Source organism: Branchiostoma lanceolatum, chromosome 17, assembly GCF_035083965.1.
Source record: "Branchiostoma lanceolatum isolate klBraLanc5 chromosome 17, klBraLanc5.hap2, whole genome shotgun sequence".
Lineage (NCBI taxonomy): Eukaryota > Metazoa > Chordata > Leptocardii > Amphioxiformes > Branchiostomatidae > Branchiostoma > Branchiostoma lanceolatum.
The window spans coordinates 7,859,759-7,877,582 of NC_089738.1; the positions used below are offsets into that span (position 1 = coordinate 7,859,759).

At 40.9% G+C, this 17,824-nt stretch overlaps 2 protein-coding genes across 2 annotated transcripts; one reads left to right on the top strand and one right to left on the bottom strand.

Annotated features, from left to right (window-relative positions):
• Positions 1-3,142: 3,142 nt before the first annotated feature.
• LOC136422341 (uncharacterized) lies at positions 3,143-13,901 on the top strand. The gene is made up of 10 exons (XM_066410037.1): positions 3,143-5,187; positions 5,400-5,555; positions 6,151-6,252; positions 7,137-8,317; positions 8,736-8,812; positions 9,095-9,248; positions 9,577-9,737; positions 9,945-10,048; positions 11,491-12,264; positions 12,786-13,901. The coding sequence occupies exons 1-9, from the start codon at positions 5,001-5,003 to the stop codon at positions 12,258-12,260; spliced, it is 2,892 nt and encodes a 963-aa protein (XP_066266134.1). The 5' UTR covers positions 3,143-5,000; the 3' UTR covers positions 12,261-12,264; positions 12,786-13,901.
• On the bottom strand, positions 13,297-17,520 carry LOC136422343 (spliceosome-associated protein CWC15 homolog). Its single transcript, XM_066410042.1, has 7 exons — positions 17,366-17,520; positions 17,031-17,219; positions 15,980-16,086; positions 15,466-15,548; positions 15,194-15,295; positions 14,708-14,811; positions 13,297-14,236 (listed from the first exon to the last, which is right to left on the bottom strand). The coding sequence occupies exons 2-7, from the start codon at positions 17,159-17,161 to the stop codon at positions 14,113-14,115; spliced, it is 651 nt and encodes a 216-aa protein (XP_066266139.1). The 5' UTR covers positions 17,162-17,219; positions 17,366-17,520; the 3' UTR covers positions 13,297-14,112.
• Between the last annotated feature and the right edge of the window lie 304 nt (positions 17,521-17,824).

Genomic DNA, 17,824 nt, shown 5'->3' on the forward strand with positions numbered 1-17,824 from the left:
CTGTGTAGATACAGATGCAGATAAAATGGCATTAAATCATACTAGTGTACACCTTTTAGCACACGCCGCTTGCTTATGAATGAAGATCTTTGATGGTTGAAATTTCTACGTTTGTGCATTTAGAAATGATAATGCGACGAGGGACCTATGCTATCACATACGTTGAAGTTCTCCCAAAACCAATCCAGCGTATGTTAAGGAAGTATGGTCTCGTTGTACAATGTCATACTCTGTTTTTGGCACTATATTAGGAATATAATGCAAAACGTACATTGTACAAGCTGTAACAAGCACGAAGCCGTTGAGATCTCTGCGAAATTTCAACGTCGCGACAAGGTCGCCAACATGCCACGGGTCCAGTGAGATTAAGGGCGTAATAAGTCTGAATAGTTCCTCAGTTTTACCCAGGAGTGCTGGTGTTTATAAGGTGAAATTTACGAAAGACCAAAACGACAATTCTGGACAAATTCCTCACTCATTTCTATTAAACCGCTCCGAGGCATTATTGCAACCGCTCCGAGGCATTTCCTTCCACACCGCTCAAGGATTTCTTTACGCGCCGCTGTAGCATTTCCTTCCATGACTTGTGGAAACTGTCTCGAATTGTCGTTTTGGTCTTTCGTGGTAATTTGCTTTCAGAATGTGCAACAGGAAGACATTGTGTGTACATTTGTCTACAAAGATTACGTAGACCATGGAATCAATTCTATAGCAATATTACACGTGTACAAGCAAGAAAACGTATTGACAATATATCTGAAATTGAGATTTTTAGAACATCTATATTTTATGATATCAAAACGTATACATTTGCCCTTTTGTGATTTCTAAACATAGTGGTCGGCACCAAAACGCAGATAATCAACTAAATTGTTCTTAATAAGTATATGAATACTATCCTCATTTGAAGTTTGTACACAAGCGTTTAAGCACATTTTTGGCGTTTTTCAAATTCACAAAGTAACTTAGATTGCTAAAAGTACGATTGCAAATGTACTAGAAACTTATAGCAAATGAAAACTTTACTTACCGAGACCTTTTTCCAAGTAGAATGCAATAGAGCGTTAATCACCGAAACGCGACCCGACCTGCGTCCATTATCTTCGCTAAGCCTAGCACCGTATTACGTGTTGTTTTACGCATGAAATACACCTCAATTGAAAGGGAATGATAAAATTGCAAAAGTATTGGATTTCTCTACCAGATGTGACAAGGTATATTGTTCTCTGTTTTTACTTGCAACAACATCTGTGGTTTTTCTCATTAGACAGCGTACGCTTGATCAATAGTCAAGCGGTTTTCTTCTTTGTCTTAAAACCATCTGTTATCTAGAGACTTGCTATTTATCCCTATATTTCATCCATACTACAGTCATGTTTCTTTCTTCTCCTTCTCCTGTCAAATCTTCAAAGGGCTTCATCTGAGTCGTCACTGGGCCAAATGAGCTGAAATTTGGTATACATTATTAATTTTTGACAAATACCCTGGTATGAAAACCAACGGACCTGCAATTTAATAGAGTTGTGCATTGGATATTTACTGAAAGGATCCAGTTATCATTTTTGGCATACACCGCTTCAAAATAATCTTTTTTGGCCTTTTGGGGGAGAAATTGTGCCACTTTTGTCACTTATAGATACCAATACTACATTCCAAAATGCATGGCCCTGATTGGCCAATCTGGTTTATCAAGTTAATTTGGCATAGATGCACGAGTATCTATACCAAATGTGGTATGGAACTGCATAGGACATGTGTGCACAGGACTTTGGTCACACTTTTAGCATACATTACTCCAGAATCATTTTTCTTAACTTTCGGCTATTTTCAGAACAGATGCATACATCTTCAGTTTCTCTGTCTTGACTTTGACTTGACTTTAAGTCACTGTATTAAACCACAATAATGTGAGATTTGACATTTGTCTGCCTTGGGCGTGTACTCATTACATTCACATTTGCTTGTAGGCAGTTCTTCGCCACAAGGGAAGGACCCCTACTCTTTTCGATAAGTGTGGTGGGTTCTTTAACGTCCTCAACGTTTGGCTCTATCCTCTATCTCCTCACAAACGGGACCTCCGTCTTGACGTCCCACCCGAGAGGACGTCCCTAACCGAAGCTTGGTACCTATCATCACCTGAGCCGAGGTTGGAAATAGTGGCAAAGTGCATTTCCCAAGGGCACAACATTGGGGCCTGCTAGGGATTCGAACCAAGGACCTTTAGATAAAATCAACAACCTTAACCACCTTGTCAAAAAGCCGTTTCTCTCGACTTGTAGGGTATAAGCATGTAAATCCAATACAAGTAGAAACTTTGCCGCCTTGGCAGACAGCCCAGGTAGACAGCCCAGCCAGCCAGGCCAGGTAGACAGCCCAGCCTTTTCCACAAACCCCTTTTTCCTGTTGTTCCGTTCGGTTAATCATTCACCTGGTAATGTTACCTGGTTCGTGCTCTACTCAAGCGTACCAATGATTGAGTCACTGATTACAGTAGTGTATAAAGTTTAAAGTTCAAGCCAGACGGTCCGATCTTTGTCGGCCACTATTTTTTTATAATTTGATTTGAAATGCAAAACGTTGCTTCTAGAGGTTTGAGTACTGGTCATCCAACATAAATCAAAATAACAGAAATACCCATGATCCTCAGTGCTGATTGTATTAAGTTAGGGGAATACCCCTTTGCGACATCGTTTTGCAAAGTACTAGTACACGTAGTTTCAATATGTCGTCATACCAGTGATATCGATGTACCTCCTTAGTTAAGCATCGGTTGGAATTTATTTTCGCAAATTTGCATTTAGGGAATTGTCGTCCCTTGAGTTTGTTCAAGCGAAAAGTTCAAACTCTTTGGATCGAGGTTAACAACGACCTGAAAAAGACGAACTCCAAGCGACGTTGAACCACCAGGTAAGGGCTGGAGGTATGTAAACAAGCCGATAACATTAACACAGCTACATGTATCTAACACACCGGATTGGCATTCAGACATAACTAATTTTGTAGTTTGAGTACTCAATACCTTTGCAGAACCGAAAAATCTCGATACTTTAGAAATACCTATTGTCCACTGCAGTGAGTACAGCTACAAAAATCACGAAATTTTAGGTAATGCATAGTGGCAGCAGGTAGAACATCATACGTCATTCAAAATGGCAGATGGAAAACAAATATTGTGAACTGCTTCTAATCTGTTATCGATCCATGTAAAATCATTAGCCTAAGAGTAGAATTGTTGATTATCGCTGAACTAACAGTCAGGCTTCAGTTGAATTATCAACGAATTTCGTATTTGTTCACTTTATTTTGTGAGCAGAGCCGAGGTCAATATTCTCCGTTCTCGAAAGTGAAAGTACAGGATTACGATCGATAACATGATCGATACTCATGTATTGATCTGAAACGTTTGGACGATTTGAGCAACATAACACGGACAAAAGCTGTAAGCTATAAATGATGAAACCTTGTGCTGAAAGAACATTGAAGGTGTTACTGAATGAAACGTATTTTATTCAGTTGACACAATGTATTATGTATTTGCACAAGTTTCTGAAGTCACCAATTTGTCGCTTATATTTAAATTCAAACTACCATTGTTTCCGCCTACTTGACTGCTGATATCAAGCCTAGGCTACTAGTATATTTCAAAGGTTTTATTTTAAATGCAAGCCCAATAAAGTCTCGACATTTTGAGAAATGGAAACGGGTTTACGGGAAAAGATGGGCTGTCTACCTATCAACCCTGGCCTGTCTACCAAATTTGGGCCCCAAGGGCATGCATGGGGTTTGGCTTTTAATGGAATTTCCTTGAGGAAAAATTGGGTCATTGCAATTCTAGATGTGGATGGAAGACAACACCTATTGTTGTCGGGGGGAGGTGTACAGCGTAAAGCTGTTCCACCAAGACTGGGAAAAAGGATACAATAAAATGTAACACAACACTCTAACCAAATTGAAGTGAAAGGTTACAAAGAAAAAGGAAAACTGGTAGGATGTGCCAGACAATGATAGGACATTTGTTTGTCTCAACAGCAGAATTCACAACAGATGTCTAACTGGGGGCTCCCGTATTGGATGCTAACCAAAGCAAAAGAAGTTTCCATGTATCCAAGCAGATGCATGGTACTGGCTTGTTTGACTTAAACACTTAAATTTACGACGTTTTATATATCTTTAAGGGCTGCTGTTCTGGCAGACAAAGGTCCCATTGCCTGGCCCATTTTATCAGATGTCTTTGTTTACCATTGTACCCCATCCCTTCTATCCAGTTAAAACAATCCTAGAACATTTTTATTTTATACTTAGAATTTTGTTTTTAAAGAATAGATTTTCTTTCAGTGTTAGTGGAGTTGCTCATAACTTCCCCTATCCCCAAACAGTATGATCCAGCCCACCCACAGCTGGGATTGCCATTGACTTAGTTTTTTCTCAAGAAAATGCCATTAAATGTCAAACCCCCATGCTTGTCCTTGAGGCCCACAAAGGGTAGACAGCCCAGGGTAGATAGCCCAGCATTTTCCATAAACCCCAAGGGAAACCCCCTGACTTCCTCATGATGATGTCAAACTTTAAAGGTAAGAACAGCAGTCTTTGGTGTGATTGAAGAGCAGCTCCGAGTGAGCGGCTTCTGTCTTAAAAGATCTTGAATGAAGGTGCCCGATTCTAAGCGTCGCAGAGACACGATTACGCCATCGTATCATCGCGGACAGATGCATATGATTGGCTGTTCAGAAAAGATTACGTCATCGGGACTTTCTAGTCTCTATATATACCAGACTAACTACGCCGGCTATAGGGATAATATTTGCCAGGGTTTTACTTGCAGGCGAAATGTGATCTTCACCATGGACTGACTCTGCCGGCTATTTATTCCTTTTTCTGCCGAATTGTACGATTCATACGCCTGTAGGAGGGCCTGGTGGAGGAGGCTAGGGACTTTCCGTCATGCAGTAACATTTGTACAAGAATCAAAGTACAACGTAGCAAAAGTTCTTGTAGCCGCCATGGATCCACTGCACCGTCAGGCTATCCTGGACTGCTATGACGACGTTGTCCGTGACATGGATCCGGTTCTGGCTCTGCGGTACAGCACGGTCCACTGGCGGGACGGAGACCCAGGGTTCATCCGGGCCAGGGTGAGAACCGACGGGCCTCTCACCGGCGCCAACGCACTGTTAGACAAGCTGCTGGGTACGTTTCGTACTACTTAGCTTTCTCGTCATTTCTAAGGACAGCATACATTAATACTGTTGATATATATCAGTTTAATCTATCTTGCCAAGTTTACCGGTTAACCGGTACAGATTTGCAAATTATTCTGTCATTTGCATAATTTATCCCTTTTTCCAGCAAAGAATTATGGTGGAAGATAGGTTATCATGTAATTTGGCTGGTCCCCACAGACCTGCCGTACGACGGTTTCGACGACTTTGTCCAAAGCCTGAGAGAAGTTCCATACGATCACCTTGTACAACAACTATTAGAGACTCGGACACGTCTTCAGACAGAACTGGAGAAGGGGGCAATAGATAGGAGGAAACTCGGAAGGCGCCCACAAGGTATATAGATTAACGGTAATCCCTTGCAGAACCTACAGGTTTTAGGGTTAACGCAACCGCCTGTTCGCAATGTTAGTAGATTTTGTACACGGCATACAATGTATGAGTGGTCACGAGACATATTTTGTCGTCGCATAATCGACCTTTTCCAGCCCCGGGCTCAAGCAGGCCAAGCTCAAGCGCGAGTCTATAGCGGGATAAGCTATATAGCTTCATGGACAAAGTGCATTACGTAGGCAGTGCGTTTGCATTTGTTTTTGGATGCCGACACAAACGGACTATACGCTGGCAAGGTCTGACAACGATGTTTTCATTAAAAACAACTTAGACCAGTCATTTTATCTTTCTACTGTAATAGTGTCCATACGTCGTTAAAGAGTAGCGAAAAATCAAATCGTATCCAACCTTTGCAGTAAGAAAAGGTCCTACTTATCATTCGAATACCTTTATCACAATTACAAGTTAATTACCAGGTTACTTGACGACAGGGCAATGCCACCGATTTAGGATTGTTGAAGGATAAAGTTAGAAATCATAAAATGTTGGTAGTTTAATGGTCAGAGTATTCTTCCATCTTGTATATTCTGTTTTGCAGAAGTCAAGATATGGGCAATAAACAGAATGGTGGCTTTAGGCATTCTCTTGACAAGCTTGTGCATCTGGATGATCACAGCTCAGTATGGTACTAGGATACAAGGTGAGTTTCCTTGGTTAATTCAAGATGCATAATTAAGACCACAGCAAGTACATTTCATGGATGACATCCTCTGCACTCAAAATTTAGTGCGCGCGGGCGAAAAAAAAAACAAGGCGGGCAAAAAACAAGATATCTACATTTTCAAATTTGAATACCATAAAGCATGTAAGAAGAATTGAAGCGATAAAACATGGCATTACAACCTACAAGTCTTTTATCCCTGTGTTCAATAAAACAGTAACTAACACTGATGTCAACATTAAAATCATTCTAAATTCAGATCCTGGTCTGTATACCACATCAAGAACGCAGAGACAAGCTTTCCCGTACACTGGGCAGACTGACTGTGATTAGATAATGCTAATGTTCTGACTCTGTTCACTTCGTCTCAACTAAAATTCTCTCCGCTATGGCTGTCCTGACTGTCTGCCTGAATTTCCGTGTCTAAAAAATTCCCCGTCTTTTCATTCTGTCTTCAACAGCAGCTAGGCAATGGTCTACTAAAATTACGGTAATTCCTACAAGTTTGATATGAGAGCTGCACTGTGTCCTTTTGTAAGTTGGTGACGCGTCGATGAGGAGCAATCTTTTACACCTTGCATACACAATGAGTGTGCAAAACAACGGTATGCCTAACCACCTCACTCGAACTCATCCGAACTCACCCAAACTCATCCGAGTCTAATATGCAACATGAAGGGGCAATTACCTTATGTGACGCCCTGGATACATTGCATATGTATATCTCTGTCAATACAAATATTAGCACCTCTTCTCCGAGTATGGTAACGTGATGACATCTAGTACTAATGCACTTGCGAGTCTTAAAATGTACCACCAATTGTAACATATAAGTAACTGTATACACTTTCTTTTTCCAATAGAAATAGAGCGATTGCCGACAGGACGTGAAAGATCAGATGACAGTGACGAAATAGAAGATTTCCCAAATACCCAATTCCATGGAAGACAGGGAGAGCTCGATAGGATCAAGGAAAACTTTAAAGATGGTTTCAAGATCGGTCTGATATCCGGTCTGCCAGGGGTCGGTAAAAGTCGCCTCGCCAAGGAAGCGGCACTTCAAATTTCCATGGAATGTCAAGAACAAAACATCAGTTTCAAACGCCAACGCCTTGATGTGAGGAACTTTGACAGCACAGACTTAATCATTGATACAGTGTTCGCGTCTCTCTTGGGTGAAGATTACACTGGAATGACATGGACCCCAGAATCCTTAATCGCAGCCGTCAGAAAAGTAGAGAAGCTTAAGGTCGAAGACTTCCACCTCTTCATCTGTGATAACGCGGACACTATTCTCGAAGACGACGAGCTGCAGTCACAGTTGCTGGATGTGATCTGTAAGATCGTCCGAGCATCTTCTAAAGTCTTCTTCTTGGTGACATCTTGCAGAAAGTTTCGCCTGTTGAAAAAAGGCAACGTCTTCTTTGACATCCACGTTCCCCCTCTGTACCACAATGAAGCAACAGCGCTGCTCACGACGATCGCCCCCGAAGTCCCCGACAATCTTGTATCGGAGATCGTGACCCTATGTGGTCGTCTACCACTTGCGCTGACTTTAGCTGGAAATGAATTGCAAGGCGGTGAGGCGGAGGGCTACACCCCAGAAGAACTGATCGAGCTTATCAGAAAGGATGTTTTGGACAGCCCACTCAGTGATGAGAGCTACAGTAAGAGCGAGCGAGTTGCCATCGTTTTAAGCAGTGTGGTGTACAGACTGCCGGATGTCCTGAAGAAACACTTTGCAGAGTTGAACTTCATCCCAGGTTCTTTTAGCACGGCAGCGGCTGCAGCAGTGACAGGGAAGGACAGCACAACTCTAGTGATGGCACACACACTGCGCCCTCTCAGACAGAGGTCTCTCTTGGAGTTCGACGATTCAGAGGGCAGGTGGGACATTCACCCTCTCCTTCGGAATCTTCTGCCGATCTCTCTTGGCAGCCAGGTAGATGTTGGAGTGACTCGTCGAAGATATTGTATCTTCTTTGCCGACGCTCTGAAGCAAATTGGAGAAGGAATGACAAAGGACGCACCACGAAGCCTTCGGGTAAGAGGACACCATATTTCTAATATATCTGTGATTAATACAAATAAACTTTGCAGGTCTGCATTCTGATCATTGAATTTGATATAACGCAGACCAAAGGTAGTCATAGCAGTTGCTCTTTGTGTTCACGGTTGATTATACAAGCTTAGTACTGTGATACTCATCCAACTATCGTTCGTATGTATAAATCATGGGAATTAAAGTAGTAGATTGAAGCTCAGTTGATAATGATGTATTCATGAATATCGCCACTCCAAATACATGTTTACAGGCTGACTATAAAATCATACTTGACTTGGTTATTAGATAACCTAAAAGGATCATTGTTGTTCCAACGTTTTGTTCTGCATGAGCCAGAAGGCTGGGAATATTTCCTTTGAAGTGCATAGTCTTTATGAAATCAACTTTATACTCACAGAATCTGACGAACGACTTCCAAAACATCGAAAAAATGATGTTAGAGGCAGTCAACTGTGCTGACGACGACTCTTATAGGTAAGACTTTGGAGGCCGGCTCCTATTGCCAAGCTGCCTGCTTGTCTAAGTAAATAGATTTCGAAGATGTTAACATATTGTTGAGCTCATGATAAACGATTTGCCTTGTTACAAATGTTGGAGTGCATGGATCTACGCTATTTTTGACAGAAACATCGTAGTTATTACATAAATGCTGAGCCTTAACAGGTAGAACAAGAATACTAGACATACTGTTTTAAACTTTATCTTGATAATTACGTTTCTGATGCTGCATTTCAAATGATGTCCCTATTACTGCAGGGCGTTCTTCAGTGCTATTTCCGAAGGCGAGGGGGTCATGAACCAGTACATACCGAGCACTGCTATCGTTCCATTCTACCAGGCCTGTCTCAACTATGCCACAGTGCAAGGGACACCTGAAGAACAGGCGAAAATGCTGATAGTCCTAGGCTACGTGAGGACAGTGTATATGTCTTATACTTTAAACCACATCGAAGTAAACAGAAAACCTTCAGGATTCATACGCGGTAGGGGAGTCCAGTACTGCTATTGTACTGGAGTGTACTATCGCAGTACTTATATAGTGTTTTGTTACTTTTGTATACTTAAATGATCATCTAACTGCATGTACATTTGTGGCATTTTCAGACCGTCATTTCAGAAAGTACCCATTGAAATCCAAACGCCCTTTATACTTTTGGCTGTGAAAGCCAATAATCGTCAAGGCTGAGTACATAGAGTAGAATGTTTACTGTTGGTGACGATAGCTTTCTTTTTTTAAGGCCAAGGGGAACCACTTGGGACAATACCAGGAGGCTTTGGACAACTACGTGCAGGCAAAGGCCCTGCTAGAGCCGCTAGGTATCAGCACCACTCTGACCAGACTGTATAGTGGTATGGGATTCGCTTATTACAGCCTCGGAGACTACAAGACAGCCATAAGGTACTAGTACACACACACACAATGTACCATTGCTTTTTTAATCACTTAAAAGCTTATCAAAACGTGAACTGACTCCTCTAAAAAGCTATCATAGTATAAAATTTCATGACAGTCTTTGCTTTCAGCAACTATAGCTAAAGCAGCACTCACCATGTGTACAGAAGGCAGTTATATTTAACTCATTGTATCCCGTTACAAATGCATTAGGTATCTTAATGATGCCTTAGAGATGTGGGACCGCCTTCTACATGGATCTAGTGTCGACAAGTCAAAGACACTGGCAACACTGGGGATAGTCCATGGTTTCATCGGTGGGTACATGTGGTCCATCAATAACTGCCTTCAACAATATATGAAGATATACATTGGCGGTGAAAACGTAGCCATGATTCATTTGAGAAAATATATTGTATGTTGCTTGCATTATGACAACTTAAATATTCCTCTAGACAACCACAGTCCAGTTCAGTAACCCAAAAACATATGAGTGGCTCTTATGGACTTTGTTTTGTCGTGAAATTGAAGTAAAAACAAATCATGAACATGTCGTAAATAAAATCGGCACAAAAAGTTTGAAAACTTTACTTTGGTTGATCATATTTCCGTTGTTTCTTGATCAATTTCAATGATTTATAAGTTGTTGGAAAGCTTGTGTAATCTTCTTTCCTATGATACCCAAAACTCATTATAATTGTAATCTCAAGGAGCGAGCACCAGGCCTGTTTACACGAGTGGGTTGTAGCGTGGGTTGTAGAAAAAAATGCCCAAATTTCCCTGCTAGCATCAAACACTCAGCTCAGCGCCAAACCCATTTGTGGTGGTGTCGTCCGCATCGTGAATGGAACGGTGTTAGAGGAACGTTATGTTCACAGCTATCGATGAGATTTAGATAGTTTTATTTCGACTGTTCAACGGAAGGGCAAATGAAAGTGTGGGCGGCGAGGAGAACCCTATGCTGACTGTTGCACAGATAGACTGACAGTGTTTGTTGGAGTCAGTGTCATGGTGTGGGGCAGTAGTTAAAACCAGGCTAATCATCCTAAGCAACCTCGATGTTTCAAGATAGAGACGCCTTTCTCCATCCAGCCACATTTCCTAGATTTAAACTCTGCAATATGAGACTGAGTGCTATTTTGCAAGATGATAATGCACGCCCATACAGAATGAGAGTCATTTCAGACCACCTCCATGAAGGTGCAGGAATATAGAGGGCAGAATGGCCTTCCTGCAGCCGAGATCTCAACACCTCTCATACTCTGTGATCACTGAACAGCTTGGGCGAGCTGTGAATGCAAGAATGATCAACAGAACAATACGACTTGCGACGACTCCTTGTGGAAGAATGCCCAGGGACCACGTAACGAAACTGGTGACAATTACGAGGAAGATGTGCCGGGCCGTGGTGACAGCGCATGGCGTGTGTACTCAATATTAAGCTACCTTCATCATAACTGAGGCTCCTTTACGTACTTTTTTTGTTAGGATGAAGACTAACCTTGGCTTCTATATTATTGTGTTTTGTTGATTCCAGTTTCATAGTACCCCCGTACTCACACAAGCCACGTGCTGCCAGTAGAAGAAAATCATACTGAATTGAGCGTTTGAGCTTTAGTAGGGTAATCTGGGCACTTTTTTTATGTAACCCGCTCGCATAAGAAGGTCTAGTACTCGTTCCATTAATTTAGAACCATCATAGTTTGGTATCATGGGAAAGAAATGTTTGCTTGTTGATGAAGGTTGGCTTACTTTTCAGGAAACCTGAAGGAAGCAAAGGAGTATCACATGCGTTGTTTGGAGATGAGAATCGAAATCTTTGGCGAGAATCATCCGATGATAGGGCCGTCTCTGAACAACCTAGCCATCATTTACGACAGGATGGGGGACTTAGAGGAAGCTCTGAACCTACATTTAAGAGCCCTTGCTTTAAAACGCCGCTGGTTCTACAAACCAAACCAGTCCCTTGTAAATTCGCTGAATAATGTTGCGATTCAGTACATGTTCCGAGAGGAATATGACAAGGCATTGCAGTACCTTCAGGAAGCAGAGAAGATGCAGAAAGAGATTGCAGCTGGCGGCCGCCACTCTGTGTACACTAATCTCAACCTAGGAAAGGTGTTTGTGTACATGGAACAATACGAGCAAGCAGAGAGGCACCTGACACTCGCATCGGAGTGGTACGAAGAGAAAAGAGGATCTAATATCATAACGGCGGAGGCATTTGAATTTCTGGGGATGGCACTACATGGATTGGGTCGCCACAATGAAGCCAAGGAAGCAGTCGGAAAGTCATTAGCCATGTATGAGAACGAGTCAGCCAACGTCAATGTGGACAAGGACATTCCGAGGTTAAAGGCGCTACTGCATAAAGTGAGCCTTTGCGGGTATAAGGCCGTTTTGCTACAGTCCAAAATGGCCAAGAGTGTGGAAAAGAGGCCATTGATGACAGGAGGCAACAATCAAAACATGGACAAGACCGTGAATAGATTTGGACCAGGTCCCAAGAAACGCACGACAGGCGTTTGAAAAGGTAAAAAAAAAACATTCAGACGAAATTTCAGTGAGACTTTCAGCTAATTCATAGCTTTTACTCGATATGTTGTTCAGGCCCATAACCCGTGCAATGAAGTATTAGAGTGCAAACACACTCAAAGGTGTAGACTTTTCTAGCCAAGAGCCAGGAATATATAAAGACTTCAGATTTGTGAAACATTCAAAATGCCAGCTTTCAATTTCTACTTGACATGCAAATGTGTATTTCTACTTTTCATAATGACATCAAAGTTTTATTAGGTAATTGAGTGTTCTTGTCTTGATTGGCAGTCAGCGCGCTATTTGCTTTTCAATGTCTAATTGTGTGAAGATGGACTGTGCAACATACTATAGTTTTTTGTATGCTGTGTCATTGTGATTCATATGACGAATTTTATCACACACCCAATTTACATGTACAACTTCTGTAAGTAACATACAAATAGTGTTGTCCCATTCTTTCGCACATATAATGAAATTGCCATTGGTTTAACAACTTACGTTTCTTATCATCTACAGCTGTTTTCTACACCATTTCCGAGGACACAGGTCCCAAGTGGAAAGACCTTGCCAGGAAACTTGGTCTGAAACCTGCTCAGATCGACGGCATCGAGACCAGACACCACCGAGATCAAGGAATGCTGAATGGATGTGCTGGAAACATCGCGGCTGCCCCCATTCAGGCTCTACAACAGGCTCTGAGGGAAGCAGACCTCGCCGCTTTGGTAGATGAAATGTTGTGTCAGATGGACATGTCTCCAGTGAGATAATGACCATATAGATACATATGCACAAGGTCATATTTTAATTTACTTAGTTATGTGTTCTTGACACTAGAAATTATTCTATCATCTCATATGTCATGTGAGCAGTGGCAGGAAGTATTGTAAATGCAGAAATGTTTGCGGTGGTTTTATGTTCGTGGTTTTCTCGGCCAACGCTTTATTTTCACCTTTCCTGGTTGTACATGCATGTGTAATGTAATCCAAATACCCAAGAAGATTCAGAATCTGGTGTAACACACAATTGCTGTATTTCTGATCACTTTTTATTATTTTACATCCTGCTGAGTCATTTCATAAAATAAAACAAAATTCTTAACTCCAAGAACATGTAAAACTTTTTTTTTCCCAAGTCCCTCATTGTGATACATATGTGGTCATGACACTTAAGTTTATAGTATTGGTAAGAAATGCTTTCACAACCTATTCTGATCTCTTTATGTCCATAATGTCTACTCACCACAATTACCTCAATTTGACAGCTACAAAGCTAGAAAATATCAGCTAGGTTTACTAGAACAACAAATAATATACGCACATACTGAAACACTGTCAAATAACAGAAGGAACAGAAGCCAAAAAAGTAAACGGCTGCTGCTTTAAACATGTAGATACTGCTTGTACATGTACATTGATCGCATAATTGTACTGAAAGCACTGAGCATATACAGCGAATATACAAATGTACTAGTATCTGTTGATGACATGAGTGAAAATACACTTCAATGTCTTTGTTGTTAAAAATACATGGGCCAATACAGATATGGCGTATCAATATTGTCTTCTTGTTATTTTTCTGTCCTACTTTTTAACTTTGCCTAAAATATTTACGTTTTAGCCGCAAGACAAGATGTTGAGGAAAAATGACGTCTTTTGTATGATCCTTTTCTAAATACATGTACATGTAACTTGGAAATTGTAAAAGATGTAGTCCACATGACAGCAGAAAGGTTTTAGTCCAACTATTTTACAGTACTTGTGGAAGGGTCGAGATATTTGTATGGTTTATTAGTATGGTAACAACATCATGAAGTAAGAAGTCTGTACACCAGAGGTTGGGATGTCTACTTTACATATTTGTTCATGAACCTTTTGTGGAAGTCTGATCTGAGGGTGTCGTTGATGAAACCTCCGCCGTTGTCCTCTGTCCCGCGCGCGCAGTTCTTAAACACGACATCATCGTCCCATCTGTGAGGAATAGGAAAGTAACGAAAAGTCAGGACTAAGAACATCTACACAGAAATTGTTAAAATCTTACTACATGTATCTCAGTCTGTAAGAGGCAAAAACAACTAAAAAGCTGACAATCGCAAGCAAATACATAATGCCTACTAAAACATTACATGTAATGTAATTGAACAGGGTGTCTGGTACTTAACGAGTAACCATGGTGACAGCTAATCTCCAAGCAGATCTACACGGGGCAAAATCGTAATGTCAGCCAGAGAAGCTCTAGCCCCATAGGCCTGACCGGAGCTTCTCTGGCTGACATTACGATTTTGCCCTTTGAAGATCTGCTTGGAGATTAGGTGACAGCCGTCTGGTTCAGGTCATTGACCTTAACCATCTGGAAGAAGAAGAAGGAACATAGCAAAAATAATATGAAAGTAAACATAAAAATTATGAAAATCCTTGAGAGAAAAGTTGTGCGGCTCTTACCTTCGGCTGACCTTGAAGTTGGCGGCAGCCTGGTTCATGAGCGGGTTACCATGGAGAATGTTCTCTGTACGAATCTTCTCGTCCTGAACCTTCTTCTCTTGTTCCTGTCATCATTGAAAATCATGAATGAATGAATGAATGAATGAATGGTATATTGAACTTCAAGAAAAAACATTGCAGCCACAGGCTGAATTGCATAATTTCTGACAATCTACAGACAACACGTCGTTACAATAATTAAAAAAACGTACAGTCAAGTATAACATATATGTTCTCCATTGTTACGTACAAGGTACTAGGCCTTAAAACGTTATGAAAATCATGAAATATCAAAGACTTCAGAAGACTGCAAAAAGAAAAACACAACTAACACTTTATAAATCGACAAGTCAACAGGAATGAATTTCAGCAATTTCTACTAAACCTCTAAAGAATTCAACAACTTGTATAACATGTTCTTTAACTTTTTGTCTTTGCGTGTACTACCTTCTTGGCTTCTTCTTGTGCTCTCTCTCTCTTGATTTTTGTCAGCTCTGCCAGCAGTTCTGCGGTGTCATCATCATCGCTATCATCATCATCATCCTCATCCTGGAGTAAAGTACAAATCATCAATGTAACATCTTGTTAACAGGATTTCCAATGTTATGGGCAATTTGGAAGGAGATTATAAAACAGGAGACTCATAGGTTCAGTGATGACTAATTTATTTGTAATATGTTCTTGATGACATTTAGTACTTGAAGTTGTTTGTTACTTACATCATCATCTACAGGGTCATCTGCGTCCAAGTTTGCTGCTGGGATCTGGTCCAGACGGGGTCGCTTTGATGAGCCAGATGGTTCTAAATAAGGGAAGAACAGTATGATTAAATCTCATCAAGATGTTAAAACAGTCAATCATAAAGAAGCAAATTAACTTATTTCAGCTGTAACTTACTGTAAGCATAACGGGTGGTAGAACTGAGTTTTCTTCTGGAATTGAATGCAGTTTGATGGTTCTCTATTTTTTAGTATGCGATGCATGATAAATGGCAGATAGCAACTGAATAAATGAAACATTGAGTTGGATGATTGAAACCTTTTCTTCAATTTCACTGGGGTGTGATGAAAGCTGATGATTAAGTCTCTTTTTTCTAAAGGATTGAATAAAAAGTGTATTGAAAAACAGAATAAAAAGAAATATCATGGACTCCTTAAGACTTCAGAAGAGGGTCAAGGCACAGTTCTCAACTTGGCATTGATAAAAACATGGGTATAATTTAAAGTTTCACACCTCTACGATCTCCCCTCTTCTCCACGCGTGCCTGACGCTCACGCTCCTCGAGCTCACGGCGGAAGTCACGGCTGCGAACCTCCTCGGAGGTGTCCTGACCTGGCTGCCTGCACAGAACAGCATAAGGGAGAAAAAGTAAGTTAGATTCTGTCCAATAGAGAAGCTTCTAGAATATAGTGATAATAACTGTAAAACAAGTTCCATTCTAAAATAGTTTTAAGTGAAGGAGGAAATTTGTCAACTCCATGAAGCTGTGTTGACAACAATGGGATTGTAGTTTTAACTACTCTCCAAGCAGAGGTTTGGCTCTGGCTTGTTTTTGACGTGTTTTTATGCAATTTTGTCAGGCTTTCTATTTTGTTCTGTTTTATCTATGTCGCCAACCCTGAAGAAAACAGAACAAAACAGAAAGCCTGACAGAAACAAGCTGGAGTCGAACCTCTCCTTGGAGAGTAAGTTTTGACCACTTGTTGTCTCCAGAAAAATTAGATTTTAATTTGGTGCTTGTACATACTGTAAATGCAGAAATGTTCGCGGTGGTTTTATGTTCGCGGTTTTCGCGGCGACTGTTTCACCGCGAACTTAAAACCACCGCGAACATTTTTGTCCAATACTGTAGCAGTATGTGACTATAGTGCTGGCGCAAACTTAAAACCGCCACAAACACTCCATTTTCCCCTTAGCGCAAAATAAAAACCACGCGAAGTTAAATGCACTTACAGTAGCCTGCTACCCAAACCTACTATAGCTGCTGAGTTTCTTTCGTCCTCTTTGTAAATAGGACAAAAGAGACTCGGGAGCTAAAATAGGTTTGGACACCAGGCTAGGTTCTACACGCTAATTACTTTACATGTACAATTAATTTGTTATTATTTGTATTTTTACATCATGCATGCCCTGATATTTTTCCTTTCAGTACCTTGCTTTTTAACAGTGACCTATACAACAAATGTCAAGTATAATGTACGTGTATTTTAAGACGAGAGAACCAAATCAGTAGAGTGAACCACTGTTAGACTAATTGAAGATTACAAGATGTAGTTTCGCTTACCTGTATTTGAGTTTGGTGTGTGCTGGTAGATCTCTGCTGGAGTACTGTTTGGACAGCTTGCTCAGATCGCCCTCCCCCTTCCCTGTCCCTCCTCTCGCCGGGTCCCATGTTGGCCGGGCGGCTGTTGTCATCTTTCTGGACTAGCTAGTCACCGTTCAGTTCGATGCCAAAAGGCCTTCTGGACGAATTCTGAAAGGAGAAAAAAAGCTCACAACTCGCTTCAAAATTTTGTGTTTATCAAACATCTACAAAACGTTGTCCCTTTTTTGTCCTACAAATGTAGTCATAAATCTGAAATTCCAAACACCGCAGTAACGTAATTATGGTATCAATACCTTCCAGAGACTGTCAACGCTGCGTAGCTGTCCCTTCTGGTCCGGTTAGAAGAAGTTTGGGCGTAAAAATAGTGGTCTAGTTTCGACGTTCTCTCCAGAAATTTCCTCACAAAGACGCCATGATGTTGGGGAAGGAAGTGGACGATTCCAAACATATATTAGGGGTGCCTACTTTTATTTCAAAGTACTTTAATTTCTACGTCACAATATCTAAAATGTTTCAATAATTAATGTAAATATTAGGAAAGTATTTTTATGAAATTATATACATCGCTCCTCAAAAATTACTCGTATGAATGTTTCGAAGAAATGAACAATCACCCAATTTCGAATGGACTATTTTTGACGCAAACCATACAAATTGTCGTAAAATCAGACTGCCTGTGCAAGAAATATGATAATCTGGTTTGTTCTTAAATTTTCAGAGAATATTAGGTCAGGCAAACTCATTATTTTAAC

Bases quoted from the DNA above. Each gene is read 5' to 3' on its own strand.
- LOC136422341 (XM_066410037.1), top strand. From the start codon at position 5,001: ATGGATCCACTGCACCGTCAGGCTATCCTGGACTGCTATGACGACGTT. The intron at 5,188-5,399 runs GTACGTTTCGTA...TGGTCCCCACAG, and splicing joins ACTGTTAGACAAGCTGCTGG to ACCTGCCGTACGACGGTTTC. The intron at 8,318-8,735 runs GTAAGAGGACAC...TTATACTCACAG, and splicing joins ACGCACCACGAAGCCTTCGG to AATCTGACGAACGACTTCCA.
- LOC136422343 (XM_066410042.1), bottom strand. From the start codon at position 17,161: ATGACAACAGCCGCCCGGCCAACATGGGACCCGGCGAGAGGAGGGACA. The intron at 15,296-15,465 runs GTAAGTAACAAA...ACTTTACTCCAG, and splicing joins ATGACCCTGTAGATGATGAT to GATGAGGATGATGATGATGA. The intron at 14,812-15,193 runs GTAGTACACGCA...CAATGATGACAG, and splicing joins CACAAGAAGAAGCCAAGAAG to GAACAAGAGAAGAAGGTTCA.